At 36.9% G+C, this 12,678-nt stretch overlaps 1 protein-coding gene and 1 long non-coding RNA gene across 2 annotated transcripts; both read right to left on the reverse strand.

Moving 5' to 3' along the window:
• Nucleotides 1-6,516: 6,516 nt before the first annotated feature.
• Nucleotides 6,517-7,254, reverse strand: LOC126876998 (uncharacterized). The gene is made up of 2 exons (XR_007694660.1): nt 7,158-7,254; nt 6,517-6,995 (listed from the first exon to the last, which is right to left on the reverse strand). It is a non-coding gene; the product is annotated as an uncharacterized LOC126876998 (long non-coding RNA).
• A 1,100-nt stretch (nt 7,255-8,354) lies between these two features.
• LOC126876979 (venom serine protease Bi-VSP-like) lies at nt 8,355-12,322 on the reverse strand. Its single transcript, XM_050639855.1, has 5 exons — nt 12,281-12,322; nt 10,664-10,861; nt 10,400-10,495; nt 10,174-10,328; nt 8,355-9,845 (listed from the first exon to the last, which is right to left on the reverse strand). The coding sequence occupies exons 2-5, from the start codon at nt 10,734-10,736 to the stop codon at nt 9,690-9,692; spliced, it is 480 nt and encodes a 159-aa protein (XP_050495812.1). The 5' UTR covers nt 10,737-10,861; nt 12,281-12,322; the 3' UTR covers nt 8,355-9,689.
• Between the last annotated feature and the right edge of the window lie 356 nt (nt 12,323-12,678).

Below are 12,678 nucleotides of genomic sequence, written 5' to 3' on the forward strand. Positions count from 1 at the left end.
AGTTTTCCTGTTAATCAAACATCGTTTCTCTGTCTAACTAATATCTGTATTTTCAATCCATTATTAATATATTCCGATATTACAAGTGGGGGCTCGTCCGGGATTGAATAAGACAGAGAAACGATACGATTTAACGGAGCTATTTCTGCGGGAGTAGAAAAGAATAGAATAAAATGGCAAACGTTGAAGACGAACGATTGTCGGGTGAAGAGGATTTGACGCTGGAGGAGCTGAGGAGTAAGCTCGCACAGATGAATCTGCCTATATCCGGTGCGAGATCAGTGCTGGTTGCCAGGTTGAACAGAGCGTGCAAACCTGGTCGATCTACTCCTAAGGATTCGAAGCGTGGCGAAGAACCAACAAACCAGCGAGATCTAAGAAGCAAGCAGAGAGCCGAACGCAGTCAAGAGGGAGAGGAAGACCTCGAGAAGCTGAGGACGAAAGAGCTGAGAGCGCGTCTCGTTAGCTTGGGGTTGAAGGTAACGGGAAGAAAATCCGAACTACGCGCGCGGCTACAGGCGGCCCTAGAAGGAGACGATGTATCGTCGGAAGAAGAGAGCTCCGACGAAAGTGAAGGCGAGGACGATAAACAAGGCGCGCGAGAATACAGGAGAGGCACGCGAGCGGTGTATCAGGACCGCGATGAGTAGCAGCAGAAGGTATGCGTCGGTTCGATGTTGAGTCTTAAAGACGTGGAAGACTCATTAGAGAAATTCAGCGGGGATGATCTGCTGAGGGTAAATCAGTGGGTGGAAGACTTCGAGGAAATGGCAGAAGTGTGGGATTGGTCAGACGCCCACATGGTGGCCTATGCTAAGAAATTACTCGCAGGCTCCGCTCAGGCCTTCGTACGACAAAAACGATGCGCGAAGTCCTGGGCAAAGCTAAAAAAGGCGTTGAGGAATGAGTTTGAAAATGTAGTAAGCGACCAACAGATACATGGCGAGTTATCCCATAGAAAGAAGAAAGCAGATGAGAGTCTGCAACAATATATGTATCACATGTGCGGGATTGCAAAACAAGGAAGGGTTGATACGCAATCCTTGATAGACTACATTATTCAAGGCATTCCCGACGAGGTCGCGAACAAGACTGTGCTATACGGAGCCAGGAATATCGAGCAATTAAAAGAGCGTTTCAGGCGCTACGAAGCGATAAAAAGAGATATGGAGATGAGGACGAAATTTGAGGAGCCGAAGAGTAACAGGGTAAAGCCGGTGGCGAAGCTGTCCGAAACCGAGAGGAACAAGGAACCCGGTCGATCTGGAGATGCGAGGAAGACGCGATGCTACAATTGCTTCAAATGTAGGGAGTACGGACACATCGCATCAAGTTGCGACAATTTGGGTGAGCCCTCAAAAAAAGTTTACAGCGTGTTTCGGTCGTTACAAACAAGGCGTGGTAAGGATGTTAAGATGGAAAATTTCAAATTGAGCGCGTTGATAGACACCGGTAGTGAGCTGACTCTAATGCGAGCAGATCAGCATGTGAAAATCGGAGCGCCCAGATTAAGTCGGGAAATCGTTGGATTTGGCGGTGTCGGTTCCGGAAGGAATTTTACGCTCGGGAAATTTTCCACGAACATTATTATAGACAATGAGTCGTACTGTATAACCATACACGTAGTTCCAGACACAGTGATGCAACATTCGCTTATTATTGGCGCAGACTTTTTGGACACTGTTGAAATAAGTATAAAAGGGGGAGAATCTTTTATTAGTAGAATAAAGGACGAAAATCCCGATGAGTGTCCGGAAGTCCTCAAGATAGATGTAGAGACACAGGCGAGTGAGATAGATTTGTCACACGTTAAGGACATGCAACATAGGCTAAAAAGAGATTTGAAGAGAACCAAAGCATTGCTAAGAGACGCTCAAACGATGCTGGAGAGATCGAAAGGTGACTCGACGGGTAAAGCAGCTTTACGACAGCTGAAGAACCAGTTAGAAGATGCAGAATGCGCTAGAGCAGTTGCAGTTAAAGCGAAACAGGCACTGGAGCAAGAACCGAATGAGACGCAGGCTTCGTTGCAGGAAGTACTGCGGCAACGTTCCGAAGCAGAAGATCGTGTTAATGTAGCTAGTCGCGAACGAACTGAGCTACTGTCGCAATTGGAAGAAAATAAAGAAGAGTTAGCAGAAGTTTTGAAGAAGTATCGGGCAGCTGTGCAGCAAGTGTCGGAGGAACGGAGAATAGTGGCAAGACACGTGGTGATTGGTAAAGTGGACCACGAGATGGTGTCCTCGTCGGATTCTTGCGGCCAGCAGGAGGACTTAGCGAACATCACGAGGAGGAAGAATCTGGCTAAACAACAGCAACAGGATGTTGTTGATGATATTTGCGAATTTACTGAGAAGGATAGCGTTGCGGGTGCGAGGGTTGTTTCAAGTTTTCGGATAGACTCGAAGAGAGTGAATGCAAGGCGAACGAAAAGACAAGGGAAGTCGCACGTGCGGAATCCCTCCAATAATATCGATATACAGAGGATGTGGATGACGAGGACGACGATGGGATTGTCGAGGACACGATGAACGTGAAGACCTTCGAAAAAGAAGAGATCATAGTCTCGGTAGATGGTAAGTTGTTAACGTCTTCCATGTACGAACCGAGCCTACGAAAATGTCACGATGCTGCCACGACGATCAAAGCCCCTGACAAGAGTGAAATGGGTAAACAAACAACGGAGAGGAAGATAGAGGAAGAGCGAAAGAGGAGCAGTAGCATCGAGGACGAACAGGCCGCGGTGTTCCAAGAGGAACGAGATCAGCTGCGTGCGGACGCAAAGAGACGGATTGAGGAGATCCAAATCCGAAACAAGCGGGCGTATAACAGGAGACGCAAGAAGGCGACAGCATACAGGACGGGAGATCTAGTGGCAATCGAGAGGATGCAGAGGGGTCCCGGGCTAAAGCTGCATCCGAAGTTTCTTGGACCGTATCGGGTGATAAAAGTCCTGCGAAATGACCGATGCATAGTGCAGCGAGAGGGGGAGCACGAAGGGCCACGTACAACTTCCACGGCAGCCGATCACATGAAATGGTGGAATGCTGACGATAGTGATGTAAGTGCGAGCGGCGATGATGAGCACATCTGAGGGCAGATGTGATTGTCAGGAAAGGCCGATTGTAATATCGTAGAATAGCTTTGATTGGAGATCGGCTGAAAATAGAAAAACCGTGTACGTCGTGTTTCTGTGGTTCGTTTACATTTAAGAGTGCCTACGTGACTAAAGGCACGTAGTTGGTAGTTCTTACATAGGTATGAGGGAAACAATAGACAACGTTAGAAGAAGGACGGTTTCGCTATTCAAGGCGAATCGAAAAGTGTGCGTGTTGCGAGAATCAGAGTTGATCGAGACGTCGAAGCATAGAGTCGTTAGAATTGAGTTGCGAGTGTTGTCGAGTGTTAGAGTTGCTAGTGAGAGAGAGAGAGAGAGAGAGAGAGAGAGAGAGAGAGAGAGTTACCAAATAGTTGTCAAGTTATTTGTTGTAAATACGAGCGTTGCATTTAGTTTTCCTGTTAATCAAACATCGTTTCTCTGTCTAACTAATATCTGTATTTTCAATCCATTATTAATAAATTATAATTAATCGAACAAAATTACACCTTTAATATATTCCGATATTACATTACCGTGATGTAATATTTATCATGCTTATTTTGTACGTAAAACGAATCGTTGGAATATTCCCGAAGCTAACGAAGCATTTCCCAAAAGTTAAACCGAAGAGATTAACGCGAATAGTTAAGTGAAATTTTTCCATTAACTTGCTGACCAACCGGCAAATAAAAAATCATAAAAATTGTTTCAATGTGTTGAGGTCACGCATAACTTCTTTTTTCATTGACGATTACCAAACAGGTAAAATTTCGAAATTGTACGAAGGCCACGTGACCAGATCGTATTGGAATTTGAAGTGCATGGAAAAAGACAACTCGAAGTACAAACCTTGAGCTGTACTACTCGAAGTACAAACGTGAACTAATGGATGCAGAAAAGCAATTAACGCCAAACATCCGAACAGCATCTTGGAGCCCGTCATTGTTCTGAAATAAAAGAAGTGACGAATTAAAAAGACGCAGGACTAATAATAATAAAGGAAACTTAGTTCGTATTATAAATTGAATTTACATCAGAAAAGAAGCACGATCAAGCGAAACAGATCGTAGAAATGACAAATATCATCGATATACGTTTCAGTGTAATTTCACTTTTGAAAATTATTTAGTTTAATACGATCGTATTCATCGCTCCGAAACTTTCATTGTGCTGCAATTTGTGCTGCGTCTTTTTAATTTCTCTATCTTTCTGTGTTTTCGGAAAAATTACTTGAAAGATTAAGAATTGCTTGCCTTATTTTATTTTCGATTAGTTAGGATTTGATTATTCCAGGTAAGGTTTATTATTTATAACAGGTTTTATCACTTGTTTATTATTTAGGAGTTTGTTATTTTAGGATTAGTACCTTTTAGGATTTCTTATCCTTCGAGTTTCTGTTTCAGATATCTAGGTCTATTTCAAGATGTTTTATTACATTAGGATTATTTATTCGATTAAGATAATTTAAGAGTTTCACAATGTACAAAGAAATAATCGCGTGAAATTTAGATTTATGCTTTAAACGTATTAAACACGCGGTAATTTCAATGTCTATAGCCTCGAACGTGTTCTGATTAGTTGTGTCATTGTCTGTGACATTGAAATCACAAAAATCCATTGCAAGTGTGCTGTCATGCAATGTGGATGTAATTGGGTTTTTTGGGGTTAGGTTGGGGTTAGGTTGTATCATCTGATTTGTACAGTACTATTTTAACGCAAGGACAGGAAAGTTATTATATATTTCCCGTCCATTATTTGAATCGTTGTGAAGTGTAACGAATTATATTCGATTCGAGGAGATGTTAATGAATTACCCATTTCATATGTAATTACATGGAAATAAAAATCATTGCAAAAGTAATTGATCTAATGACAACGGAATTTCCAATATTTTTTTGTTTCGTCACCTCTTTTTCGTAATATATCTTTTATAGGTACGTGATTTATTAATCGTTCGAATGGAAATAATTATTCGTATAATATTCAAACGATTCTAGCCATAAAATAAATTAAAACGATACCTGTCAATGATATGCAATCTGCGTATGACGTCAACCTCGATCTATGCTTATACAAGAAATTTTATCAATCAATGACTAGATATACAATAATCAAATATTATAAAATTTCCTGAAAACCTTTAGGTGTTAATATCTTTAATATTTGCAAGTTATTGTTTAGCGCTAATTAGTTAGAATGTAACAAGTGGTGTACCAGAATTGAGATAATTAAGCCACACGAACAATCTTATTTAGATCTTTTTAATTTTTTAATTCTCTTTTGCTCTAATACTTCGTAAAATTAATCTTCATTAGCTACTACACTTCATAGAATAACAAGAGATAATTTTTCTTATATAACGTTTCATTCATAAAATCTATCATTAAAGTATATCTTCATAAAAATATCATTCCATACTAACGGTATATTTGGCGTCATACGAGATAACAGTTACCAGTGATGACATATGTAACTTTATAAAGATATCTCGTTTTATTATATATTAAAAGAATGTACTCATTGCTGCTATATTTCAGATGAAAAAAAGGCGGCAACGATTTTACAGTAAAATCGTTCGTTTACAACTGATTCATTTACATTTCATGATAATACTGTGCATTCTGAATATGCTATGATTTGGTTTAAAATAATAAATAGTCCATTCTTGCATACTATTGCTCCAGCTTTACTTGTATTTTCGATATTGGTATAAATAGAAAGACAATTAATGTCGTTCGAGTCTATTTTCGGATCATTTATATTACGTTTAATCCATATAGTTATCATATGAGACATAGTATCGTAGAATTTGGAAGAATAAAACGTTCGTACAGGAAGTACATTTTATAAGAACTCCAACAAATCTGCGTGTGCACCTAAAATACAAACTGATAGTGATAGTGATTGTTCATAAGTTTATATACATTATCTAATGTCAATCGAAGGTATCAATTCTTTTTCTCCATAAGAGTACTTTTTCATTTATATGTGTTCAAAAATACATGTGTTCAACCGTGAAGCATATGTCACCTACAACGAAAAAGAGTTTTCCTATACTTAATATTTCCTTTATATACCTATGAAAGTCTATTCTTCGCGTAGTATGAAATTATGAATAAATCTGGAATATTGTTCAATCTGAAAAGAAAAATAACTTATTGACATCATTCATTGATACGAGATTCAGAATGTTTGTTTTGTCTTGCAGAAAAAGAAGGCAGCCCTCCCTTTCTTTTAATGTGAAATAGAAAGCGAAAATTTGAAAACAGATTTTTTGGAAATTTACTTGCAAATATCGTTTTCAATATCGTGATTTTCTTCCCAATGGTACTGTACTTTCAAATTTTCCAGTATCCCTCTAAAAACAAAAAGTCGAACCTCGTTATTGTTAACGTAGGCATTACAAGGAAGCGAAGTATTAGAAAGCAGCTCCTTTTTATTATGGATTTCTCTATAATCATGTAAATAAGAAATTCCGGAAATTTTTTCCTCAAGAATTTAATTCTTGTGTTTTGATTGATAATTATTACACTGCATACTAACTTTTCGCATACTGTTCGCGTCTAACAGTTTCCTAATAATAACTACTTCAAAATTACATATGTTCTTGCACGAATTCAAAAGTACGTATGATACAATTACAATTGATTCTAAAATAATAATTATTTAAAGATATTAAGATACTAATTAAACGTTTCACTGTATTTCAAAATCTGGAACAACAAATTTTTATTTATAAAAAATGAAACTGTCTTTATATATTCTTTGTCACGATGCTATTTCTTATTACCGTGTCGACATTTTTTAAAATTCATTTTGTTATCTCTACGCAATATGAAAATTCATATACTGCTTAATATTTTTTACATATTATCCATCCACCGCATGATATCTCCTGAAAAATCAAAATATTAATGTTATATTATTACAATGCTTCTTAAATTTCAATTTTTGACAAATTTGAAATCCAATATATTTTGCACAATTATTATTTATCAAAAAATTCCAAGTTAGTAACTTTCTTTTCAAATGGCAAATAACATATACTTTGACTTACCTGTAAGTTTTTGTTCCTAATCATCATTTCCTCTTATAGAACATCATTATTGTTCTTATAATTACTACCAGTGTCATAGATATTGTAGTGGCTACAACTGAATTAATAGAAAATGATAAATAACTGTGTATAACACTAACACATAATTGTGTATAACAATGACACATAACTTTTACTTACATATCTGTCGATAAGGGATTACTTACTGTGATATCCTGTTGATGTTTCTTAAGGCACTTGATTAGGTGCGATACGGTATCATTCCTTATGGTATACTGTAGATAAGTATTTTAGAAAATAACAAGAATAAATCTAAATTATTCAGAGGTTCCAGTTTCGGCTTAGACATAAATACAGGACCATTTGCAAAGAAGAAAGGGTGCGTTTCTACAGCCTCGTTATAGTAACCATGAATACCAATCTCTGAATTACTGGTTACCAAAGATAAATATCCTATAAAATTTAATATATTTCTTTAATTTTTAATACATACATGAGTTAGTAGTTCTAAATTATGAATCATCCTACCTGTGATATTACGCTTTTCCTTATAATATCATCACTCGAGTGAACAACATTAAGATCATGTAAACCATGTCATCCTATCTTACTGTGAAGATACTTAGTTATGTTATCTAACATTATAAAAATATCATCAAATTCAAGTCCTTTTATTCACATCACATGGCCACGACGATCTGGTTCTTCGTTATATAATGTTCTAAAATTTGTCGTATATATAGGATGTACAAACCGTGATATCAAGGTATCAGTTCTTCCTTCCCAAGGGACAGTTTCATTAAAATTCTGATAGAATTAAAAATTAATTATTAATATTCTAACAATCATATATGTTAAATACGTTATAGTCAACGATATATACCTGAGCGAATGTAGGGGTGATTCCTTGATAATTATAAATGTCATCAGCCCACATCATTGTGCCACTTCTTTGTACTCCAGCCTCTAGATTAACAGCCTAAACAAACATACGAAATTTTATAGAAGCTGTACAAAATATAGTATATATGCGCAATATTGAAGCGTTCAAGGGGATATAAAGGTAATGTACATCACATACACGTGTACTCTCATGCAACAAAATACAATTAGATTTAATAGTATAAGCTCTTTTATTCATCATAATAGATTGGAAATTTAAGTGTCTTACGAGGGTGAGTAAAAAGTTACCCGCTCTGTCGGTGTAGAATTTATTTTAAGCAATTGTCAAAAAAGACATACATCATTTTTTGACATAATCACTCGATTTCTGTATACACTTTGTCCATTTGCCGAAGGACCTTTGTATTTTCTCATTAAAAAATGTTTTGGGCTGAGCTGCGAACCACGAATGCATCGTGGTCTTCACCTTTTCATCAGCTTTTTCGGCATCCATCTCGCACAAACTTTTTAAAATCCAAATCTGTCGTGCACTATTGCATAAGCAGAGCCGTGGCTGATTTGCAAATGATTTGCCACATTATCCAGTGTCACTCGTCTATTCCATAGAGCATAAGTTCATGAGCACGTTCAATGTTGTCATCGTGGATGTGGACGGGCGTCCAGCTGTTTTTTCATAACACTTGTGCGATCTTCTTTGAACTTTTGTGCCCATTCAAACACACTTCGTGACAAAACACTTTCTCCATAATGTGCATTAAATCTTTGATAAATATAGGCATCAAACATAACCTCCGACCACAAGAAACGAATCACAGCATCCTGCACTGTTTTCCTGCAAATCACCATTGCAAAGCGCCATTACTCGCGCAACGGTCACAAACGAATTGACGTAACACAAAGAAACCTGCGCAGCAGCACTGAACAGATATTGACGTCATACGAAGAGTGCAGATGGATCAATACGGTCGACAGAAGTTTTAACTATCTGGAGTGCGGATAAATTTTTACTGAGAGTCGTATAGGAATCTATAATCTGTAAGTACACCTTTGGCTGAATGGAAATTTCTCTTACATATAGTCAAAAATGCTGAAACTGTGTATTGAATTGGAAAGTGATAAAAAATAAGTGAAGTTTCGAGGTTGCATGTGATTGCATGAGTACACAGGACGTTTTTAACGAATAAAAAATAATTTTGAAAGACACGAGACTTATCTTGTATTTTATGCACTCTCTGTGTCCGAATTTCCAGAAGCTCTCTATCTTATGAAGTGTTTTAGATTAGCCGGAAAATTTTGTACGTACGTACAAGAAGTATACGATCTAAGTGGAATATTCCATTATTCTCTTGATACAACAGAAACGAAATTTACAGAACTTCTCAGAAAGTTGGTTTATTATTACCAAATTTATAGAATTAATATACGTTTATCATCTTTACATACCTAAGTCGTGGAGGTTTATCGTGCGTAAAAAATTAGTGTCGTTTCAAAGTTACATTTCGTACATTTTAAGCCTATAATTTGTAACGTACAAAACAATGTAAATTTGAGCTGTTTCTTATCTCCACAATAAGAAAATCCAACTTTACGTTTTTTACACAATGATATTTATGGAACAGTAATATCATATTATTGCATCGCTTGGAGAATGAAGTCAAGGTACGATGTGACCCTAGTGTAAACGCTGGGATACCCAGCTGTGCCGCACTTATAAGCATAAGACACAATACCTATTAAATACGAGGTTAATTCATGTTGTATCAGCAGTGGTCCGCCGCGGTCAGCCTGAAAGGATCGTTAAATTTTTAATCAAAGATACTGAAATATATCGATCGAATTGTATTGAAATTATACTTATATACAGTAATAATCTTCTATTGATTTGTGTATTGAAATACTCCAATTTATAACGTACATGTTATATGTATTTTGAGCAAAACTAAGATTAGAAGGAAATTAGATTAAATACCATAACGAGGTGTGAGAAGTGGGCAAAACTATTAAATTGTGTTTATCTATTATTTTTAATGTTTAAGACGTCGATTTGATGTTAATTCGAATCGACGTGTCTTCAGATACCGTATAGTTTGTAGTAACTCTGTAACTTAATTACCGTACAAGAATCCTCTCCACCCTGAGCATGTTCGGCGCATATTATACCATCAGTGATATCAGGTGCATTGGGAAATTTGGAATAAGCTATTTTGCATTCGGCGTTCTTAATCACTGGCATTTGTACTTCCATTAATGCATTACGTCGTGGTCGTCCTACGAAGAAAATAAGAAAGATATTTAAGACTGGAACTATTTAATTTTATTATAAAATTGATATCACTTACTATATCTTAATGCTCCCCATCCAGCAACAAGGGGGTTATAGCCGACGAAGTTGCTCTTTCGTAGGGGCTCTTTCGTACAAATGGGATATACGTACCCTGAAAAATAAAAAAATAAATGAAAATGCAGGAAACGAATGACCAAAAGTATGAGAAAGAATTATACACGCTTTATGACACAATATATGTGTACAGTAAGAAATTTCAGGATATGATACTTCAGTAATACTCAATAGCATATATATATATATATATTTGAGGACTTACTCGAAAATGGCACCTCCTCCACCAATCTAAGAATGGCAATATTATGATTGTGTATGTTTTCTATTCCATCCATATGTGCACAATGTGCTGCGGTCAAAACATGCCTAGCCGATATCAGGGAACCTCCGCACTTCCATAGTGGTTTGTCTGGGTTTCGGGGATTACGAAAACCTAATGCAGCGATCCATGGCCAAGCGCCTAAAATGCAATAGTCATAGTTGTGAATATACATAATTTTTTCTCACATAACGGGTAACAACGATTATTACCTATTCGATATTCGATCATACAGCAGACGATAAGTACATACGTACAAATACTCTGAAATAGAGATTTGATAAAGACAGAAATTAAATTTTTATTCCAGTGGAATACAAATTATTAAATAATTCTATATAATTTCTATTTGAACTATACTGAACTATAAAGTTCAAACGTGTAATTTCTGCCCTAACAGTTTTTGATCTCTATCCATATTATTACTCCTATATCAATTTTTTATTTCAAGCAAAAAGATACTCTTCCTAACATGAAGTAAAAGAAAGAAATAATTCAAGTTAATAAGTAAAGTTACTACCGATAAAATCATAGCATTATTATTTAGTCTAATTGAAATGTACATTGATGTGCTGTTTAATGCCTTTAAAGTTCATTCTTTGCAGTAAATGGCTTATTATTAATCGGAAAGAAAGACATAAAACGTACCAAGTTCAGCTGGTTTACCATCGACCACCCTGGTATGAGAGACGTTGCTAAAACCACAGTATGGTGGTCGCAAAGCCTTATACTTATACACAGTTTTTATTAAAATTTCTCTCTTCTCTTTGTTTGGATCGTTCGGACAGCAAACGATCGTAACATTGCCCTGGTATCTGCACACTGATCGTCTATAAAAATCGGTGGCTGTACGGTACTGTATCTGCCATATTTCTTGCAGAGGTTTACATTTTCTGTAGTCAAGGCACCTGCCTTCTTGATTGTCCGGTGTGGTACATTCTGGATCAAACAATTTTAAAACATTTATACAGTTCAAAGATGCGTAAGAAAGCGACACCGATTACTCAACTTTCGAAGTAAAAGGCCGATCAAGTCCACCGGATTGCCCTACAGACACGTATTAATCCGTAAGAGTTAGTCATCATGTTGATAATAATTATCTAAAGAAACTTTTCACGTGAAAATATAAAATTTTAATTGATTAGATATTGTGTTAGCCATACTTAAGAAAGAAAATGAAAATGAATGAAATGAAAGAAAAGGACTACCTTCAACCTCATGTTTTAAATAAACACTTTGTCAGTTTTGCGGTAAATAAATTCTTAGGAATTCAGGACAGTTTTTAGTGTGAATCATTTTGTTTCGACCGTTCGCGGAGAGACGCGATCGCGAGATAGCACGTCAACGAGAGTTGTAAGTTCCCGTTACGATTAAATAATCGACGCCACGAACTGATCGATCCCCTTATTTCGATTATGATAATAAGGGTAGTTCAACGAAATTCCACAGAATTAACACAAATAAATTAATGTTTATTTCAACAACTTATTAACTAGAAAGATATAAATGGAACAAAAAAAATGTAACTGCGTTTTGGTTGATAAGTAATGCGCGACATACCACATGTGTTGACGGTTCGACATCTCGAAAAGTTCTGAACGCCTTTCGATTTTTTTCGTTTTTTCTGGAAGGCGACCCCCACTACGTTCGGATCACGCCACATTCTTTTACGCGAGGTAAAATACGGGCCACGAGTCGACGTTTCTGGAAGTCGCCCTGCTTAATGAACCATGCGCTTGCCACTACAATGTTTGTTTGCCGGGCAGACACGACGATCCGTCTGCGACATTATAGTGCCGCGATCGATAGTTAAGAATATGACCTATGGTAAGCCGCATGGCGTAACATTCTCCCCCCGTTGAGAGGGTACCGATCAAACTAGGGAGGTGTGGTTGAAGTTCCCATCTTATTTCGTCTCGGTGGCTAGTTGTTCGGGTTTCTCGAGATCGGGTTGAATT

Source organism: Bombus huntii, unplaced genomic scaffold (genome assembly GCF_024542735.1).
Source record: "Bombus huntii isolate Logan2020A unplaced genomic scaffold, iyBomHunt1.1 ctg00000109.1, whole genome shotgun sequence".
Lineage (NCBI taxonomy): Eukaryota > Metazoa > Arthropoda > Insecta > Hymenoptera > Apidae > Bombus > Bombus huntii.

Coding starts and splice junctions, on each gene's coding strand:
- LOC126876979 (XM_050639855.1), bottom strand. CDS start 10,736: ATGGATGGAATAGAAAACATACACAATCATAATATTGCCATTCTTAGA. Junction 10,329..10,399: donor ATGGGGAGCATTAAGATATA/GTAAGTGATATC, acceptor TTTTCTTCGTAG/GACGACCACGACGTAATGCA. Junction 9,846..10,173: donor GTGGAGAGGATTCTTGTACG/GTAATTAAGTTA, acceptor CGATCCTTTCAG/GCTGACCGCGGCGGACCACT.